This window comes from Myxine glutinosa, chromosome 1 (assembly GCF_964187855.1).
Source record: "Myxine glutinosa chromosome 1, kmMyxGlut1.1, whole genome shotgun sequence".
NCBI classification, from domain to species: Eukaryota; Metazoa; Chordata; class Myxini; order Myxiniformes; family Myxinidae; genus Myxine; species Myxine glutinosa.
The window spans coordinates 58,678,198-58,700,097 of NC_136261.1; the positions used below are offsets into that span (position 1 = coordinate 58,678,198).

A 21,900-nucleotide genomic window follows, 5' to 3' on the forward strand; every position below is an offset into this window, starting at 1 on the left:
TTTTGGGGTCAAGAGGTCAAAGGTCAAAGTTTGTAATTGATCTATAACTCAAGAATGGCTGAATTGATCTAATTCAAACTTGGTACATGTATGTATAATGATGTAAAGATTAACTGATTCGATTTTGGGTTAAAGATGTCAAAGGTTAAAGGTCAAAGTCTATAATAGGTCTATAACTTGAGAATGGCTAAAGGGATCTAATTCAAACTTGGTACAGATATGTATAATGATGTAAAGATTAACCGATTAGATTGTTGGGGTCACAGGGTCAAAGGCCAAAGGTCAGGTCATGTCAGATAAAAATGTGAGAACTTGTAAACAGCTGAAGGGATTTAAATGAAAACTTGGTACAGGTATGTATAATGATGTAAACATAAACTGATTAAATGTTGGGGGTCAATAGGTCAAAGGTCAGAGATCATGTCAGGTAAAAATGTGCTACCTTGGGCACAGCTGAATGGATTTAAATTAAACTTGATACAAGTGTTAATATAATAAAATAAATCTTTATTGTCCCATATTCAGGGAAATTATTCTTGTAATAATGTAGGCGGAGGCATATCAATCGACGCCATTTAATGATGGTGTAATAATGTGGAGGAGGATTAATGATGAAATTAATGATGTAATAATGTGGGCGGAGGCATATCAGCCGACGCCATGACATTGAAGAGTGCCGTTCTAGTTCTGTATGTCCATGAGCAGGATATCTCAAACAGTTATGGACGGATTCCGATGAAACTTGGTGGACATGTTGGTGTGTGTCAAGGTCAAAATAATTAGATTTTGGTGAAGATCCGGATCTGGATACGAGAGTTTTTAAGTGATTCTTCACCATTGAGAAATTGGGCCAACAGTATAGCACGGTATTTCAAAACGTGGTGGATGAGTTGGTGAGGTGTCTAGAACAAGCCGATTGAATTTTGGTTGAGCTCCGGATGCAGATGTGGCCTATCAGTGGGATACAAAACGTAAATTGTCAGCCCGGCGGAGGTATGCGCTCTATTGAGTGTCGTTCTCATTGACCGGAGCAAATAAATAATTTAAACATGGACATGAAGAATGAACCACATGCTACAAGACCGGCCACCACAATCAGAAGCGCAAAAAAAGGCAATTTAGGATTTTATTTTGACGAACAAAATGTGTCCCACACCTTTTCTAAAGGTGGAAACTACCTTGAAAAATACTGTATCAATTTTGTAATATGCAGTACATACAAGCTGGATTGTCAAATCCAGTAATACAAAATTACACGTCTGCTAATATTTCTTTATTCATGAGACAATTTTTTCAACACCATGACTGTGTAATGTGGGTCACAGATGATAGAGATGCTAATGGGAAATGGAAATCGGAGCAAGATTGAGAGCCGAGGGAGTCAAACGGAAGGGAAGTGAGATGGGTAAAATGGATGGGGATGAAAGCCGATGGCCAGCGAGGTGTAGAGTGAATTTTTTTTCGTTCCAATGTGATGCAAACCCACCACAAGCACTTCATTCAGTTCCTGCTGTTGTACAGTGCCTGGTCCAGCCTGCAGCAAAAATAACACATAACACCAATTATGTCATTATTTTTTGCAATCTCATTCAATGCAGAAATTGCAACCAATACAATACGTACTTCAATCAAATGTGAAAGAATAAAATAAAATCCCTTTTCATATATACCTACGTGTGTACATCTGTGTGCACACATACATGTGCAAACACTCACACTGTTCATTCTGTTCTGCATCTTCCCTGTGATATACCCACCGCTGTGCGTAAACCAGATTTGTGGAAGTATGCAGAGTAATACTTGTGTCTTGTGTGAGGATACGAATTTGTGCTGCGATTTATTAATGATCAAATTGTGTTCAAACATTAATTAATAAAAATATATGGAAAACAATAAAGTAACCTCAGGTCGGGTTACTTGATATAAAAATCAATTTAACTTTATAAAGAGAGAAGAGATGAAAAAAATAAGTAAATAAAAAGGTAAAGGAAGTGGGAATAGGAGGGATGAGATGGTGAAACCTAGTCTGCTCGGGTGGAGGGACGTCCGACTCTTGCAGCTCTCCGTCTGTACGATTGGAGGCACATGTGCAGCCAGATTCGAGCATGCAACCTGGTACCAACTGGTAGTGAGGCACGGACAGGTTGGGGTCCAATCAAACATGCCGCACCTCAGAAGAGGAAAGATTTGGCATCCTCTACCCTGCCCACCTCCATCCCCAATGGTCTTTCTTTTTCCCCTTCTTTCATGTCTTGTAACTCTCCTGTGAGCATCTACATCGTAATAATTAGTCGAAGTAGGTTCGGCCATTTTCGTCTGGATTTTGCATGTGCTGCCGACAATTATTCTTCTTTGCAATTATTTTATTGTGTCCCTTCCCTATTACAAATAAACCCATTGCCTTTTGTTTATTTGCTGTGGTTATTGGTTCGCAGACATAACTCCAGCACCTGAGACTGGGTCTGCTCTTGCTTGTTTGCTTCATAAATTAAATGGATATTACATTTTTGTGGGAGTACCGTTCTCGGCTCACCTACCGTGGGCAATGTGCGAAGGCTCATGGAGCATATCCGGCTCCGGGTCTTGTCAGTTTATCGGAGCTCGGGCCGGAATACGTGCTGGAATATGTGCAACAGAGTAAAGATAAATTACATGATCATCTGCTGGCCTTGGGTGGCCACTTAAGGCCAGTATTGGGGTTAGAACCAGAGGTAGAACAGGTTTTCGAACTGATATGTAGAACCAAAAACTGTTAAATGTCAATTTTGGAGTTTTGGTGACATCCACGTTTGTTCCATTATAGTAAGAAGATTAGCAGAGTAGATCTAGTTACTTTTTAGTTGGATGCCCCTTATTTCCTTTTAAAATGTATAATCCCAACCGCCCTAATCTTGTACCATATATCCAACCGCATATGGTGCAGATGTAGTGCACTGGCCTTTGAGCTTCCTAATGTGGGTTTCATTCCTGACCCGACTACACAATGTTGGATTGGTGCCTTAAGGCAAGGTGTTGCTTAAAAGTGCGCTATCCATCAGATGGAGGATAATCCAATTGTCCTTTCTGTAAGCATTAGCTGGTTGATGTTAATGATTCCACAGTGATGTTTCACAAAGAGTAGGAGAGTTATAACCATCAACTTGGACAAATCCCAAATTCCAGCCACCTTCTGTTGAACATCAGGGCTGGCCAGCTGATTCGTGAAAGACTTGGGCCAAAAGCTTTGCCCAGCTGACCCTACAAGGTGAGAATAAGTAGGCCCATTAAAGCTGCAAGGGAGTAGTTGTAGTACACTCCTCTACACTCTCACATGCTCACACTCGTGTCCATTACCTCCACCACCTAAAGTGGATGGAGGTTATGTTTTCACCCCTGTCAGCCTGTTTTTCTGTGAACGGGATATCTGAAAAGGTTGTCGACGGATTCAGACGAAACTTGGACAGGTTGGGCATGTGACAAGGATGAATTGATTCGATTTCGGTGAAGAACCGAATCCAAATCCGGATATGACAATTTTTTTATTATTTAAAGTGATAAGCACTCGACTAAAACCCAATACAAGTATAATTCAATTTCCAACCCTGCTCCTTAAAGCCAATGGCTGTAAGCAACTTCCAACAAGCATTTGGAAGATAATTTATGATTTCCCAGCAAATAAGGGTGCAATACCGGATGCACATGGGCATTGTTAAAAACCTTGAACTTTTATTTTGCAATATCTTGAAAAAAGGTCGCCACGAGCAGAAAAATTAAATAACGTCCCACAAAATGGGATTCTGCCATGTCAGGCATGCTGATTAAAAAAAGAAATAGAAGCTTCACAAAATGAATATGATATGTGACATTTGGTACTGTTCTTCTGAGAAGACTGAGCACAGTTACTTTACAACTTACTCCTCATAAAAATAAGTTTGTATAAGTTGGAATGTTATGATGTAATAGCTTAACAATGCTAGATTTAATTATTAACCCTAAATTGTGATCAGATAAGATAAGTGAGGTTTATGTCATGGTCTTTAAACAAGTCCTGTACAATGTGGGCCTGTTGGATGGTGGCACAGTCATGCCAAATATATATATTAAGTAATGGAAGCACCATAAAAGTGAAAACCTGATTGGTCAGCTCAGGTTGTATAATGACCAAAACTCATTAGTGAGCCAGATAGGTTTTTACCACCAATCTGACAATAACACGCAAATTATTCTGAGCAGCTCAGGTTCCAGAAGGTCATGATTGAAACTCCTAATTCTGTTGTCTTCAGCTGGATTTGAACCCAGAACCTCAAACATGCTAGTACAGTGCCTGCACACTTGGCCACCACAGCACCAATTTAGTCAGGTTCACTATGTTTTTTCGTTCAAAATTTTGGTAGATTAGCAAAACTATACATTTTTGGAATATTCAGAGCATGAGGAATCCAAAAATTAATGTTTACATTTGCGTAGACACCTTTGCGAAAATGACACTCAGGACAGTGATGAAGATCTGTAAAAGCATATTCCTGAACGGTATAGACCTCGTAGATCCTGTGTATAGGACTTATAGTTCAATCTGATACTACCTATAACTTCCTATAACAACCTATAACTTCAAAGGAGTTGCAATATCATGTATTATGTAATACAGTTATATCACAAATATAAAGACAATGGTTTTCAATTACCTTTGTTTGTTGCTTTTCTATAATCCTGAGCACTATTTTGAGGCCTTTATTGGATTCCTTGACCCAGAAAACATAGGATTAGCATATTTAATTAAGTCTCTAGGTTGACTAGAAGCCGAGATCACGCAAAATATGTATTTTATGGCGGCCATTTTCAAAATCCAAAATGGCGGCCATGCAGGTGTCTGTGCAAATGCCAACATTGATTTTCAGATTCTCCATGCTCTGAAGATTCCAAAAATGTACAGGTTTGCCAATCCCAAAATTTTGAAAGAAATTATATTTGTTAACATAGTGAACCTGACTATCTTCATCACTGTCCTGAGTGCCATTTTCGCAAAGGTGTCTACGCAAATGTAAACATTAATTTTTGGATTCCTCATGCTCTGAATATTCCAAAAATGTATAGCTTTGCTAATCTACCAAAATTTTGAACGAAATTATATTTGTTAACATAGTGAACCTGACTAATTGATTCTGCTGCAGCTTGAACAAAGAAACTGTCCTCAAGGACAGCTCCGTGAACTTAAGCCAATTTGTTGAAGGAAACCAAAACTGCATTGGTTATCACAATCATGGTCATTGTGAAATCACTCAAGTGCATTTATATTGTTCGAGCTAGCTGAGCAGAGCAGGCCAAGAGAGGATGATGCTGCTGGCCAGGACAGCTTGGTTTGCATTTATATAGTCTTCTTCTTTGTTTGTATGCAGCACAAGGCTGCGGGGTAGCATCATTGACTGAGGGCATGGCCGCTGATCAATGCCCTCCAATTTGGTCAGGGTGCCGACGATAGCAAGCCTACTCCTCGTGAAGGACACCATGGGATCTTCAACATCCACCAACGAATGCCAGTAGTCGGGATGCCTGTTTAACATCCATCCGAGGGACAGCACCCTGCCTGTGCAACACCGGGGTGACACCAACACCGGGGCTCGGGATTCAAACCCATGCTACACAGTTTAGCGGTGAGTGTGTGTACCTCCAGGCCATCCTGTCAGCCCATTTATGAAGTGAACGATGATCCTCGCTGATATTTACCATCTTGCCTTTCCTTTCCAAAGGTAAACAATATTCCAAATGCCCAAAAGTGATGGCAAACGCCCCCTGAATCATCACGTGGTGGGTCCTTGACCCAGGCTTTACAAACAGATTTCCACAACATCCACGGGTTGAAAGCACATGTAAACGTTCGTGAGCAGCCAACCAACAATACAATATAAACACACCTATCGACTGTCGATACCAAAGACAACTCAATATACAGCACCTGTTTGCTCATGTGTAGTAATGCCACTGATTAAGACGTACCCTTCACTCCACAGATGAGGGCAGGAATTTAGTATTTCGCCAGGATACTGGTACACAATGGTCTACTCTTATAAAAGGGTACCGTCGAATACATCATGTCCACAAGTCAATGCTAAATGAAGATACAGAATTGTGAAATGACTGGAATTCACACTTCCCGGTTCTTCTAGTTATATTCACCTACCTACACAGTGACATTGAACTTAACATGACCAGATATTATTTGCAAACACTTTATAAAGGTCTTGCATGATAAACTTGAATGGAACTCGGTAGAGCGCATACCTCCGCCAGGCTGACCAGATTATGTCTTGTATTCCACTGATAGGTTGGATTTGGATTCAGACATGAACCAAAATCGAATAGGCTTGTTCTTGTCACCTAACAGATAACAGGAGCCTGGTGTTGGGCTAGAGGCTAGGGTGCCAGCTTAGGATCCAAGGATCCTGGGTTCGAATCCCGGTCGATCGCTGAATTAACGGGGGGTTGACTCAGCCTGTCATCCTTCCGAGGTCGGCAAATTGAGTACCACTTCACTGGTAATTCCCTGCTTGTCGTAAAAAGGCGACAAAAAGGGTTGGCGTCAGGAAGGGCATCCGGCTGTAAAACATTGCTTCAAAAAGGGGACCAAAAAAAAAAAACAACAACCACGGTCCCCGAAAAAGGCCAACCCCCGCTTTGCGGGGAAAAATGGCCTCTAAAGGTGGGTTTTTTTTTTTTGTTTGTTTTTTTGTTCACCTAACAAACTCATCCACCATGTTTAGTCATAACTCGTCCACAACTTTTAAAAATATCTTGTTATATATCGCTTTACACCCGATCTCTCAATAGTGAAGAATCACTTACAATAAATAATTGTCGTATCCGAATCCAAATTCAGACCTTCACCAAAATCCAATCGATTAGTCCTTGTCACATACCCAACCGTTCCACCAAGTTTCGTCCAAATCTGTCCACAACCTTTTGAGATATCCTGCTATATGTTGGTTTTGGCCCTATTCGTCCAAAGGTGAAGAATCACTTAACAAATTCTACTAGCCGGATCCGAATCCGGATCTTCACCAAAATCTAATCATTTCGTCTTTGTCATATACGATACCTCTCTGCCAAATTTCGTTTGAATCCGTCTACAACTTTTTGAGATAACTTGTTCACAGACAGACACACAGACAGACAGACAGACGTGAAAACATAACCTCCATCCACCTTTGGTGGCAGAAGTTATAAGTATCTTATGTAATTGCTGGAGTCATTAATTAATGAATTATATCTTTCAACAAAACAACAACAACATGCATTTTAAAGGCCATTTTCCCTACGAGAGCGGGGGTTAGCCTTGCGGTCCCCATGACAATCTTCTCCATTTTGCCCTATTTTCTGCATCTCTCCTTGTTAACCCCCTTGCCCGCATTTCTTCTTCCACCATCTTTAGCCAAGACTTTCTCGGTCTTCCCCGTCCTCTACTTCCTTCTACATTCATTTCCATCACTCTTCTCAACCAGTCACTTTCATCCTTCCTCAACACATGACCAAACCATCTCAACCTGTTCCCCTTCACAGCATCAATCACAGGCTCTATTCCCATCATCTTTCGCAATTCATCATTTGTCTTCCTCTCTCTCAACGATACTCCGCACATCTGTCGAACCATTCGCATTTCCACCCTTTCCAACCTTCGTTGCTGCTCTACGTTCATTACCCATGTCTCGCTCCCATAAATCATAACACTTCTCACACATGCAGCATACACCTTTCCCTTCAGCTTCAACGACACTCCCCTCATCATCAGCACGCCACTCAGTTCCCGAAACTTCTTCCATGCACATCTCACTCTCGCAACCGTTGCCGAGTCTGATCCACCTTCTCCATTCAGCATGTCCCCGAGGTAGCAAAATGTTTTCACACCTTCCAGCTTCACGCCGTCTCCAAGATCCAACTCAACATTTCCTCCATCTGCAACTCCCTCTGTGCACACCTTACATTTGAATCTAGCTGCCACACTGGTTAATGACCCTCTCAGACCACTACATTTTTGATGAACCCACTCAGCGCACATTGCACATTGAATGGAGTTCACTCCGACACCCTTCCTACACACAGCACAGGGCCACTTCCCAATTCCTTCCACCTCACCACATGCTTTACCACTTGCCATCACCTTCGTCCTTCCGATATTTACCTTCAGACCTTTTGTCTCCATACATTCCTTCCACTTGTTCATCTTTTCCTTCAGTCCATCCATACTTTCCGCAATCAACACCAGATCATCTGCATACAACAACTCCCACGGTAAACCCTCCTTTACGTTCTGAGCCAGCACCTCCATCACAGCTACAAATACTAGTGGACTTTTTTTTTCTTTTTCTTTTTTTTTGTTTTGTTTTGTTTTGTTTTGTATACAAGATCGAGGCTCGTGAAGGAGCGAACATTTATCACACAGAAAGACAAACCGACAAACCGACACATAACTGACAAACCGACACATAAAACAAAAAGCATCGGGAGCGGTAGACAAGATGGGGAGAGAGGGGGAAGGACACACACACAACATTTGAGAGCAGGAACCGAGAGACATGGAGACATCGAGAGATCTGTGGGAGGGAGAGGGCTTTGGGGGGGAGGCATGGGAAAGGGGGTGGGAGAGGCATAAAACATATGGACACTGCCAGGACTACCAGGAAAGAAGTTGGAATTACAAACAAGGTGGATCTGGGGTGAATTCGTGGGGGTAGAAAAGATCAAGGTTTTGGATGGGGGAAGATAAGAGATGGTGGTGAACAGCTGTTTTAAAGACCTGGAGGGAGGAGTGGGATTGAAGGGAGTGTGGGAGTTTGTTCCAGAGGCGGGAGAAAAGAGGAATGAAGGAGTGAAGGTGAGCAGAGAGCCGAGATTTTGGCAGTTTAACCATCAGAAGCTTGCTGGCAGATCTTGTGCGACCTGTAGGAATATTTGGGGGACAGAGCACAGAGAGAGCTGGGGGAGCAAGGCCGGAGAGGAGTCGGTAGAAGACAGAAAGACCACCTACCTGCCTGCGGTGAGTGAGTGAAAGGCCCTCAGAGATAGCTTCATCGCGGGAGATTCCAATGATTCTGAAAGCTTTGGTTTCAACAGCATGAAGCCGAGCTAGGTGTGAGGCAGGAGCACCAGCCCATAGGGGAGAACAGTATTCCGTTGAGCTGCGGAAGAAAGCCTTGTATGTGGTGAGGAGCTCAGGTGTGCCTAGGAAGGACTTCGCACGACGGAGGATGCCCAGTCGGCGACTGGCTTTGCAGGCCAGCTTGGAAATGTGGTTTTCCCAAGAAAGATCATGGCAGATACTGAGACCCAAAAGCTTGAGCGACAGAACTTCTTGGAGAGGATTGTTGAGAAAGTAGATGGGAGGGTTGTCCAGTCAATCTTTTCGGAGAGACATAGTAAGAGTGTGAGATTTGTCAGGATTGAAAGACATGTTCCACTTGTTTGACAAGTCTGTGATTTTGTCCAGGTCTTCAGAGAGTGAGGAGGCTGCAGACTGCCGATCTGAGGGAAGAGGAATGGAGCGGCAGAGAGTGGAGTCATCAGCAAAGAGATAGAGAGGATTTTCCAGAGAGTCGGAGAGATCATTGATAAAGAACAGAAAAAGCACAGGGCCCAGCACACTGCCTTGGGGAACTCCAGCCTGAACAGGAAGGGGAGATGAGAGAAATCCATTCAGGGCCACACGTTGACTACGACCAGAGAGGAAGTCCGCAAGCCATGCATGGAGATTTCCATGGATACCATAGGAGTAGAGTTTGGTGAGCAGAGCTGGGTGCCAGACCGTATCAAAGGCACGTGATATGTCGAGGGAGACAGCTCTGATTTCCTGTTTGGCATTGAGGACCTCCATCCATTGTTGAGACAGGAGAAGCAGCATGTCCAGAGTAGAGTGACCTGGTCTGAATCCAAATTGATGATCAGAGATCAAGCCATTGGAGAAGAGGAAAGATTTCATATCCGAAGCAATGATGGATTCCATGACTTTGCTGATAATTGGGAGCAGGCTGATTGGTCTGTCGTTAAAAGGATCTGTTTTTGCATCTTTTTTGTGTAAAGCGGTAATGTTTGCTGATTTCCAGGATGCTGGCAGATGACCTTGAGAAAAAGATAGGGTGAAAAGAACAGAGAGAGGGTGAGATAGAGTGGCAGAGCAGAATTTTAGGACCCGTGGGCTGATGCCGTCTGGTCCAGTTGCAGAATCAGAGTCGAGGTTAGACAAAAACTACTCCACCTTGTCAGGAGAGAAGGACACATAGTCCAGGAGCAGTTGGGTTCGACTGGGAAAGGTGGGAACAGAGAGAGATGGGTTTGGGACTAAAGATTTAGAGGCAAACACAGAGTTGAGGCATTCGGCTTTAACACGTGCGATGTCAACTGTGTGGCCATTTGAGGTTAGGGAGGGGATGGAGGGGGAACAAACACCAGAAACGGATTTGACCAGAAGCCACCAGGATTTGGAGGAAGGAGACAGGTTTGAGAGTTCGTTCTTGAGTGAGGAGAGATCGTGCTTCCTGGCACTCCTGAGGGTAGACACACACTTGTTCCGAGCTTGGTGGAAGGAACTGAGTACCGACCCCTGATGCACTCCCACCTTAACCTCAAACTCACCACTGTTCCCGTCCTTTGTCCTTACAGCTGTGCGCGCTCTTTTGTACATTGCCATCACTACTCTGATCAACCATTCCTCCACTGCTAACTTCCTCAATGCCCATGTCAATACTTTGCGTGGAACCCTATCGAATGCTTTCTCCAGATCAACAAACCCAAGAAACAACTTCTTGCTCTTCTCCATGTACTTCTCCTGCAACTGCCTCACAATGAAAAGCGCGTCTGTCGTTCCTCTTCCTGGCAAAAATCCAAACTGCATTTCGTCGATCTTCACTTTCTTCCTTATCCGCCTCTCCAACACCCTTTCCAATACCTTCATTCCATGCTCCAATAACTTTATCGCTCGGTACGAGCCACACTCCAGAGGGTCACCTTTCCCCTTGTATAGAGGGACGAGGATACTCAGTTCCCAATCCACTGGAATGCGGCCTTCTTTCACCACCAGATTACAGATCTTTGTCATTCTCTTCACACCCCAACTTCCTGCTGCTTTCAACATATCTCCCACAACTCCTGTCGGCCCTCCCGCTTTTCTACCCTTCATTGCTTTTATCGCTTCCTCAACTTCCTTCTCAGTTATCTTCTCTGCCGGTCCGAAAACTGGGTTACTCTCTATGTTGCCATCCCATTCATTCTCTGTATTCAACAGCATTTCCATATATCTTTTCCATCTTCCTTTAATTCCATCTGGGTCAACAACGATTTGTCCCACTTCATCCTTCAAGCAACTCACCCCCATCACATCACACCTCTCTTTCGTTTTCTGACCCTCTTCCGAATCCAAGCGTTCTCCGAACATTTTCCTACATGCCTCCTGCACCTTTGCTACCTCTTTCTTTGCAGCCTTCCTGGCTGCCTTATAACTTTCTTGCTCTGCTGTTTCTGCTCCCGTGCCCTTCGCCTTCTGCCACTCCTTGAACTTCTTCCTCTTCTCGTCAATCCTCTTTCCAACTTCATCATCCCACCACCATGTTTCCGAGTGCCTCGGTGGTCCTTTTGTCCATCCACATACCTCACCAACGGCTCCCAACAGACTAGCTTTCATTGACATCCAACCACTTTCAAGCTCAACCACATCATCCTCGACCCTACTCAGCCTCTCTTTTAATGCCTCCCTTACTGTCACCTCTTTCAACCTCCACACCTTCATTCTCGGTTGGTACTTCACCCACCGAGCTCTCCTCGCACCTTTCACCCTTATCTCGCAGACAACCAAGTGGTGCTGTGAAACAGCCTCCTCCCCCGGGAGCACCTTTGTGTCCCGAAGGTGCCCCCTATCTCGCCTACGCACCATCAGGTAGTCAACGGTTGTCGTCGACCCACCTGACGTGTATGTAACAAGCTTATTATCCTCTTTCTGGAACTGAGTATTACAAATCAACAAATCAGCTCCATCAGCAAACTCCAAAATCCTTTCACCTTCTCCATTTCTCACACCATATCCGTAACCCCCATGAACTCCGTCAAAACCATCCATACTCCTTCCCACATGTCCATTTAGGTCTCCTCCTACCACAACAACTTCCTCATCTTTCACGTTTTCCATCAGCTTCTCTATCGCACACCAGAACTTGTCCTTCTCTTAATCGCTTCGACCAACCTGTGGAGCATATCCCGAGACGACGTTCACCAAGAGCTTTCCAATCATCATTTTCACCATCATCAACCTATCACTCACTCCAGTCACACTCACCACACTGTCTACAAACTCCTCAGGAAACAGGACACCAACACCATTCACGCCCTCCAGGCACCCTTGCCACATAAACTCGTATTTCTGTCCCTGCCTACCCTTCACCATTCTCACACCACTTCCCTTCCATCTCGTCTCTTGCACACAACATATGTCCACTCTTCTTCTGACCAATACTTCCACCACTTCTCCTGATCTCCCTGTCATTGTCCCTACATTCCATGTCCCAAACCTCAGAAACCGATCTCCACTTTGGGCTGTACCCTGCCCATATGTAGTTGTAATTGTCGTGGTTCTCTTTTTGAGGCAATGTTTTTATGGCCGGATGCCCTTCCTGACGCCAACCCTCTTGGTCGTCTCTTACGACACGCAGGGATACGGTGTACCTATTCTAATCCAGGGTACACACTGGGAAACGTTTAAAACATGGAAATTCTGGGGGGGGGGGGGGGGCGCCGTCAGCATCACGGCTGCGGTTTAAACATATTTAAATAATATTTAAACAAAACCATGAAAAACAATCTGGGAAAAGTCTCTAAGTGAGAATGTGGATTTGAGAAAGCAGGAGCAGAGGTGGAAGAAAAACGAGATATAGGGGGCGGGGCACAAGTCGAGACGAGGAGGAGAGTGAACAAGCACGTGTCCGGGAGGAGAGAAAGAATTAATATCGAATTTTTTTTTGTTTATTTGTTTGTTCTGTTTTCAAAACGCTGGACAAGGGTAAGATGTTCGTGAGAGGTAGGGGGGGGAAAAGAAAATCAAAGAAACAAGCAAATACTATGAAGGAAAGAACCCATATTCACAAAACACTGACGGGGGGGAGGGAGTCCGGAGAGACCAGGCCGCGCACGAGGCGCAAACAAAAAAACCGACTAATTACACACAAATTTGCAACAACTACAAAACCAAAACCAAATAGAAACACAATAACACATACACAACAAAATGCGGAAATTTGACAAAGACACGAATGGGAAAACACTCAAACTTTGATGCTGTGGAGAGATCGAAGCAAGCCTCGTCGCTCGAGGAATGAATGAATTATATCTTTCAGTGAAATACAAATACACAAATTCTAAATTATCAAGCTAATCAAGGCACATTTGAATGACTGCAGAGTACAGGCGATTAGTCATTACCTGGAAGTACCGTGTGATGATGGAGTTGGGATCATCTGGAACAGGAGATGCGAGACGCAGAGTAAGCACCTGCTGTGGCAAAGAAAGCACAGGCCATGACGTCGATGGGGGGCTCTGAGGTGGACGGCACTCAAGACATCTAGGGCAAGGGAGGATGGAAAGCAACTTCAATAATAGCATGCAATGGATTCATCATTACAGAATTAAATGAAAACCATGAATCAATACTTGAGGCAATTCTGATATCAACAAAATGTATTTTTGTTGAGCAACTGAATATTGAGACATTTCAAAGCGAAAAAAGTAGAAATTTGCTCATTTTCGGAAGTCTGCAATATGGAGTGAAAATGCAATTGGGCAATGTGATTAAAGCAGGCTGGCCAGCAAATGCCTTGTATAATCGGCCACAATCTCGTTAACGTTTCATTCACCGGTTAGGTATTCAAGAAGCCAAGGTAAGAGGAAGTCTCTGACATGATAATCATCTGGCAATGTGTGAATGCATGTAGGTCGAGTCATTTCCGGGAAACAAAACAAAGTAGACCCAAACCTCAAAAGAGTCCAATGGATATATTCACAACTAGAAGAGCACTCGGTAGAGGGCATACCCTCCGCCAGGCTGAACAGTTTATGCTTTGTATCCCACTGAGAGGCCCGATCTGGATTCGGACCTGAACCAAAATCTAATCAGCTTGTTCTTGTCACCGAACCAACTTTTCCACCAAGTTTAGTCATAACTCATCCATAACTTTTTCCAATATCATGTTATATATCGCTTTTTGCCCGATCTCTCAATGGTGAAGAATCACTAAAAAAATTATCTGATGTGGCTCCAGATTCAAATCTTCACTGAAATCGAATCACTTCTTCCTTGTCACACACCAGACCTTGTCACAGACGTGGTTTGTCCCTTCTTTGTCACTTGGCACAGACCTATCCACAAAGTTTTGACCGAATCCATACATAACTTTTTGAGATATCCTGCTATACATCGTTTTTTGCCCTATTTCTCCATGGTGAAGAATGACTTTAAAAATTCTCAGATCAAGATCCAGATCCGGATCTTCACCAAAATTTAATCATTTCGGCTGTGTCACCGACAAAACCTATCCACCAAATTTCGTCTGAATGCATCCACAACTTTTTGCGATATCCTGGTCACAGACAAACAAACAGACGGGGGTGAAAACATAACCTCTATTCACCTACAGTGGCAAAGGTAATTACTTGAAAGACCAACTTACTTTGTCTGTTCAATCTTATTCTTCCATCCAAAGTTTCAAAACATTGTTGTGGGAATGATTTCCAGGGGTAACTTTGCATAATATAGTGATTGTTATTTCCCATATTGCCTGTATTGGAATAAGCGTGAGGAAATTTAATTGTGATAAACAATATGCGTTGTTTTATGTAAAACTAGAACACTCTTCCTTCTTCGATGTGACTATGTTCTATGACTATGAAAATGACTATGACTATGACTATGACTATACAGTCACATGAAAAAGTAAGTACACCCCATGTAAAGTTTTGACTTTTTCAACATATTTCAACATACAGCTATTTAATCTTCATTTCAACAATATTGATAGATAAAGGTGATATAATATAACAAATATCATGAAACATTTACATTTTGTAGTCCATTGTATAATTTAAATGAACATAAATGCAAATTTCGCATGTGGAAAAAGTAAGTACACCCCTACATTTATCACTACTTCAAATACCTAAAATTAGAATCAGGTGCACCAGCTCAGGTGCAAATAATTAGAACATCGTTAGAGAGGATGTTGGAGGAACCAGTCTTATTTAAACCTCAGACATTTAGTTTGGTTTGCTCTTTGTTGTTGAAGTGTGCGGCGTCACCATATCTAGATCAAAAGAGCTCTCTGAGACCTTCAGAAAGAAGGTTATAGATGCCTACGAGTCTGGGAAGGGATTTAAAAAGATCTCCAAACAATTTGAAATCAATCATTCGACTGTCCGGAAGATCATCTCCAAGTGGAGAAGATTCCAAACAACTGCCAACTTGTTCAGGCCAGGCCGCCACAGCAAGTTAAGCCCGAGAGCAGACCGCAAGATGCTGAAAGAAGTCTCTAAGAACCCCAGAATGTCATCACGGGACCTACAGGTAGCTCTTGCCACTGTTGATGTCAAAGTGCACGAGTCTACCATGAGAAAGAGGCTGCACAAATTTGATCTACATGGGAGGTGTGCCAGGAGAAACCTTTGCTGTCCAGAAAGAACATCAGGGCAAGACTAAAATTTGCCAATGAACACCGACGCAAAGACCAGCACTTCTGGAACAATGTGCTCTGGACAGATGAGTCAAAGATAGAGCTATTTGGCCACAGTACCAGAAGACATGTTTGGCGAAAACCAAAGACAGCATTTGACCACAAGAACCTGACACCAACTGTAAAGCATGGTGGTGGAAATATTATGGTTTGGGGCAGCTTTGCTGCATCAGGGCCTGGGCAGCTCACCATCATAGAATCCACTATGAATTCTTCATTGTACCAGAGGGTGCTTGAGGATAATGTGAGGCCATCTGTCGGAGTGTTGAAGCTCAACCGAAGGCGGACCTTGCAACATGACAATGACCCTAAACATACCAGTAAATCCACCAAGGAATTGCTGAAAAGAAAGAAATGGAGGGTTCTGGAATGGTCAAGTCAAAGCCCGGATCTAAATCCCATCGAGATATTGTGGGGGGATTTGAAACGAGCTGTGCATGCAAGAAACCCCTCAAACATCGCACAGCTGAAAGAATTCTGCATGGAGGAGTGGGCAAAAATTTCTCCCACTCGATGTCAGAGACTGGTAGACAGTTAGAAGAATTGCCGACTTGGTTGTTTCTGCCTAAGGGGGCAATACCACCTATTAGAGCCAAGGGTGTACTTACTTTTTCCACATGCGAAATTTGCTTTTATGTTTATTTAAATTATACAATGGACTACAAAATGTAAATGTTTCATGATATTTGTTATATTATATCACCTTTATCTATCAATATTGTTGAAATGAGGATCAAATAGCTGTATGATGAAATATGTTGAAAAAGTCAAAACTTTACATGGGGTGTACTTACTTTTTCACGTGACTGTATACGTTCTATGAGACTGTGTCGCCAATATGCCTCCGCACTGTCCCACAACGGGTAGATGCCATCACTCTGCATATGTATGGGTAGGGGATCATGTTTGTGAAGTTTCGTGTTGATCGGATAAGGTTCGTTTTTCTATCCGAGGATGGCTACCAAACCACGTGACCTATGACATCATCATTTACAAACGATAAGCAACAGTGCTGTTAGATGGTAATTGTAAAGTTTTGCATCGATAGGGTGAGCAGTTTCAAAGATATAATTATTTAATATTTTCCTTCAATCCAATATGGCTGCCAAACCATGTGACCTAAGATGTCATAAATTTAATGTTTCAATACAAATGGGTCATAGATCATGTGCATGCAATTTCAGATTTTTAGGATAAGGAATTCGATTGAAACATTTTTGGCTGGGATACCACTTCACCTCTGATATCACCATTATTATGCTTTTGTTCCCCATTGGGAGTACTTGACAATGGGCCAACTTTAAAATTTTTCCATTCAGCGGTTTCCTAGAAATATTTTTTTTATTATTTGCTTTTAATCCAAGATGGTTCCCATACCACATGACCTATGACATCATAGTTATCATAAAAACATTCTGCATGGGTGTCACTCCTTCCCTGAAAGTTTCGTCTCAATCGGACATATGGTTGCTGAGAAAAACGAGGTTTAGCCCGTACGGATGGAGGATGGAAGGATGGACGGATGGACAACCCGAAAACATAATGCCTCTGGCGACTTTGTCGGCGGAGGTATAAAAAATATGCCATCTTCCTGCACATGCGTGTGTCTAAAGCTGCATACAGTTGTAATGTTCTAACCTTCATAATCTTTCCTAAATATTATTTTAAGTATGCTGACAGGCTGTCGGCACAAGTTCAGGTGGGAAAAACCATGAACCGTGAACCATGGCCCTGAGCACCATCTGTGTAAAAGGTCAGGAGTTCGCCCCGACCATGGACCATGCGAGGGACCAATAGCAGCCAAGAGGGGAGGGGCTAAGTGCATCACAAAACCTGGTGGGGGCAGAAAGTATAAAAAGGCGTTTCAGGCTAAGCGGGGTGAGGCTAAGGGAGTTTTCAGGCGAAGGGAGTTTTCAGGCTAAGGGAGTTTTCAGGCTAAGGGAGTGTAAATGCATACATGACGGATATGGAGCCTGTACATGAAAGGCATAAGGGTTCCTCCACAGGACGAGCAGTTGCACTGCTTTATTGTTGCAGGACGAGCACTGCTTACAGCCACACCCCTATCCAAGCAAGCCACGCCCACTCTCCCACCCTCCCCGAGCTACATCTCAATATTGTTTCTGACAAAGCCCTATCTCCATTTGGAACTCACCGCATCCTACTGGACGCAGCCTCAGGTATTCAGTCTTGTCTGATTCTATCTCTTGTCTAACTACTGAGTGTTTGAGGCCTTAAGGCTTAGCCTATTCAAGGTTTCAATTTCTTTGTTGTCTTGAGGTCGTGTATTGGGAGGATTATTACACTGTATTAATTTACTGCTGTTGACACAGTGTCGATTACACCACCATATCTATCACATTATAATGGCCATTCGTGTCTGTTGTATGTGTCCTTTGTGATGTCCTTAAAAACAGCAAGTTTCCTGTTTGGATTGATTTTCAGTTTTGTTTGACTGCTCTGTAGGTCGACAAAGGAAACAAATTATCTCATTCCTATCTTCGTATAAGCGATCAGGACAAATTCAGAGACAAAGTACTGCTAAACGGCAGGACGTTTGTAGACAGACAGATGGATGTGTTGTGTTTTTTGGAATAAAGGCAACCCCCCTTTAGTTAGTTGCACCACAACATGTAGCCTCGCTTAGTCAGTTATTTCTTATTAAATGTGAAGTATAGTCTCCTTCCCAGTTTTAGTATGCCTTGAGGCAGGTAGAGTAAGGGTAGGCCTCATGTAATGGGAGCCTGGAATGCCATGTGATGGGCCTAGGACAAGTCTAGGAGGCCCGAGAGAGGAGCCGGAGGGCGTGGCTGGTAAGCAGCAAACAGCCAATGGGAGCTAAAGGGGAGTTGGCCAATAACGGTGGCCAACGAGAGTTAAAGGGGAGTGGCCAACAACGGCGGCCAATGAGAACTAAGGGGAGTGACTGATGAGGGGCTATCATGACACGTGACCCCTAGCGGCCAGTGGAGGCCCGTGGAGGCCCATGGAACATTCTGGTGGGACTGGGGGCTATAAAACCCGGCCCGGACCCCCGAACTCTCTCTCTCTGGCCCGACGATCTCCCTGCCTGGACTCCCTAATATAAACTCTCTGTCCCTGGATTCTGAACGCTCTCTCTCTGGCCCGACGATCTCCATGCCTGGACTCGCTAATAAAGACCCTCTGTCCCGGGATTCTGAACGCTCTCTCTGGCCCGACGATCTCCCTGCCTGGACTCCCTAATATAGACTGTCTGTGCCGGGATTCTGAACGCGCTCCCTGGACCCTGACGACCTCTGCCTGGACTCCCCGCACGTGCGCTTTGCCTCGCTGGCTTTGGGACACGCTGCGTGGATTCCCGTTCATGCACGACTGAGGTCGACATCCCTGCCGCGAACATCATCGGGGAGAAACGCCCAACGAGCCGTCCAGGATGAACTGCGCCAAGCGGCCGCACTTTGCGCGCATCCCCCTCTTCCTCCCCTTCCCCGAACGAGTCTGAGGGCCCTTGTCTGGGAAAAGGAAGTAAGGTGGTTAAGATTCTCCTCTGTGTCCCTTTTCTATCACCATTGTACATTTGTGAATAAATCCTGTGGTTTGTTTCCAACTTGGCCGTTTTCGTCCCTTCACCATTGGCCTCACATTGCACGAGTTAAAACCGCTCGATCGGGTTCGTAGTGATTAACGGCACAAGTCACGCGACGCACAAACCGCTCGGGCGTACCATACCGCGTGACTCGTGTGAGGTCCAGCCCCCGTCCTCGTGGCGGCGTGTGTTGAAGGTACTCGGGTTGTGACCAGAAACCCTTCCACGCGTTAGCTGTGGGTCCGGCGGCTGGAATTGCCCAGCAATCCATCCTCCATGAGTATAGCGTGGGGGCGGCCTCGTGGACTCGAAGCTCAAGGGGGAGCAGGGCTTAACCCCCCCTCAGTACGTCGACGAGCTCGAGATCTGCAACAAATTGGTAGTCAGGAGTGGGATTTGAACCCGACACCAACAAATTGGTGTCGGGAGTGGGATATTTGGACCTGGAGTGCGCTTCGCGTACTCAAAATTACGAGCGCGTACGAAATTTAGTTTTAAAAACAAATTTTTTGAGTTCGTGCAATGGCTGGCCAAGACGACCGAGTGCCGGTGGGAGTAGGAAATGTAGAAGAATCAATGACTCAGGACCAGCAGGAAGAATTATTAGAAGGGGAAGTTGATGAGAGTGCAGCAGGGGAAGGAGAAAATGGCGGCGCCTCGCACGTGGCGGCAGAAGCCGAGCCCGTTGTGCGAGCCGTGTTTAACCTCGAGTTGTTCTTGACCCAAATGAATGCATCCTTGGAGGTGCAAATGAATCGAATGAACACCATGGCTAAGCGGATGGACACCATGGGGGAGGAATCCAGCGGCAACATGGAAAAGATGGCTAAGCGGATGGACACCATGGGGGAGGAGATTGGGCATAGGATGAGCAAGGGGGTAGTGGTGGTACGCGACGAGGTGAAGCGGTACGAGGAGCGCGTGGAGAGGGGGTTGAAGTGGAGCACGGCCAAACTGACTGGGGCTATGAGAGTAGCGACGGGGGAGGTAGAGAAACTGACGAAGGTCGAGTTGGAGGAGGAAATTTTAGGGGCGCCGATGATGGTCGAATTGGAAAAAGAAGAAATAATTGGGGTTGAAGAGATGGGAGAGAAAGGGAGTGAATCACGGGAGGAGGTGATGGAGCATGCACAAAGATCGTGTTCGCACCATGATGCCGTGCTTGCTGACCCAATGGAAAGTTTGCAGGTGCTGGCGGAGAAGAGGGGGAAGGAGAGCCCTGAGGTGTCATAATGGCGGGAATGTGTTTGGTGCGGACGGGTGCTCGGCGAGCTTGGGAGAGAGGCGAGACCCGGGCGGTCGTGAGGGGCCCATAGTGAGGTGTGTGAGTGGTAGTGTTACGGAGTGTGAGAGGGAGTACGTACCGAAGTGCGTGGAGCGAGAGTGCATACCGTAGTATGAGAGAGAGTGCACACCGGAGTGTGAGAGAGTGTGCACCGGAGTGTGAGAGAGAGTGTGCACCGGAGTGTGCACCGGAGTGTGAGAAAGAGTGCGCACCGGAGTGTGAGAAAGAGTGCGCACCGGAGTGTGAGAAAGAGTGCACACCGGAGTGTGTGGAAAAAGAGCGTGCACTGGAGTGTGCGATGATGGAGTGTGTGGGGGGCGCGTGTGCGCCTGGGTGTGCGAGTGTGGAGTGGGTCGCGAGTTGTGAGGACGTGGCCCAGGCATCGACGCCAACCGGGGTGGAGCTTAGCGGGACGAGTGGCGTACGCGAGCCCCCAGTGAGTTTTGTGCCGCGGGGACCGGAGGGAATCAGTGCTGCGTCGGTCTCGCAAGGACCGGCGTGCACGATTCGTGCCTCCGGCACCCGCACGGTATTGTTGGCGCTGTATGGCGGCAAGGGCGATCTACCGGGTTCGAGGGGAGGTATGGATTTTCGGAGCCACGCACCTTGTCGGGTGAGGTGCTCTGACCGTGGCCAGTTGGGTCATCGTGCGTGGGACCGAAGGGCCCCGTGCAGGGATGGAGCCCGGCAGCTGGGCCCATCGATTCCTCCCCCCTCGGATCGTCAATGCTGGACGGACAACCAATAAAGGCGACCAACCACCCGCATGGATCGCTCAGCCCTTCGAGGCCGAGCCGTGACAACGTACCTCCATAGATGGGGGCTCATAGTGCAGAGGACTGAGGAGAGTATTGCACCCCACGTGGGGGAATGGTAGTGTAACCATTCCTCCCACGAGGTGGGGGGCATGAGCATTAGTTTAGGGGGATGGCAGTGTTAGGCCCATCGAGGGGCCTGCAATGGTTGCCTCCATGGGACACCGAAGCTAGCCGAGGGAGGGCTAGAATAATGATAGGGATTTAGAGCGACCTTAGGGACTGAAAGTTAAAGTAGTGACACCTGAACTGCAGAGGGGACGTAGAGAGTTTTGGTGGTTGTTAAATAAAAGGGTGTGCATAGTTTAAAGGGACGACGGGGAAGCACAAGTTGTCGGGGAAATTAGGTAGATAGATGATGCTGTGTGTTTAAGGAATTGTGTTGTAGTGTGGATGGAATTGTGTTGAGGTGTGCAAATAAAAGGTGTGGAATGCATGGTGTGAAAATAATTGGTGTGAAAGTAATTGGTGTGGAATGCACGGTGCGAAGGATTGAATGGG

The 21,900-nt window shown here is 45.2% G+C and overlaps 1 protein-coding gene across 2 annotated transcripts in view; it reads right to left on the bottom strand.

The window, feature by feature from the left end:
• Positions 1 to 21,900, bottom strand: part of NRDC (nardilysin convertase) — a 189,807-nt gene that overhangs the window by 23,212 nt on the left and 144,695 nt on the right. For both annotated transcript variants that reach the window (XM_068111994.2, XM_078772235.1), the window contains exons 23-24: positions 13,432 to 13,570; positions 1,487 to 1,534 (exon numbers count right to left, since the gene is read on the bottom strand). In XM_068111994.2, coding sequence (XP_067968095.2) covers positions 1,487 to 1,534; positions 13,432 to 13,570 — 187 coding nt within the window. The remainder of the gene's footprint in view (positions 1 to 1,486; positions 1,535 to 13,431; positions 13,571 to 21,900) is intronic.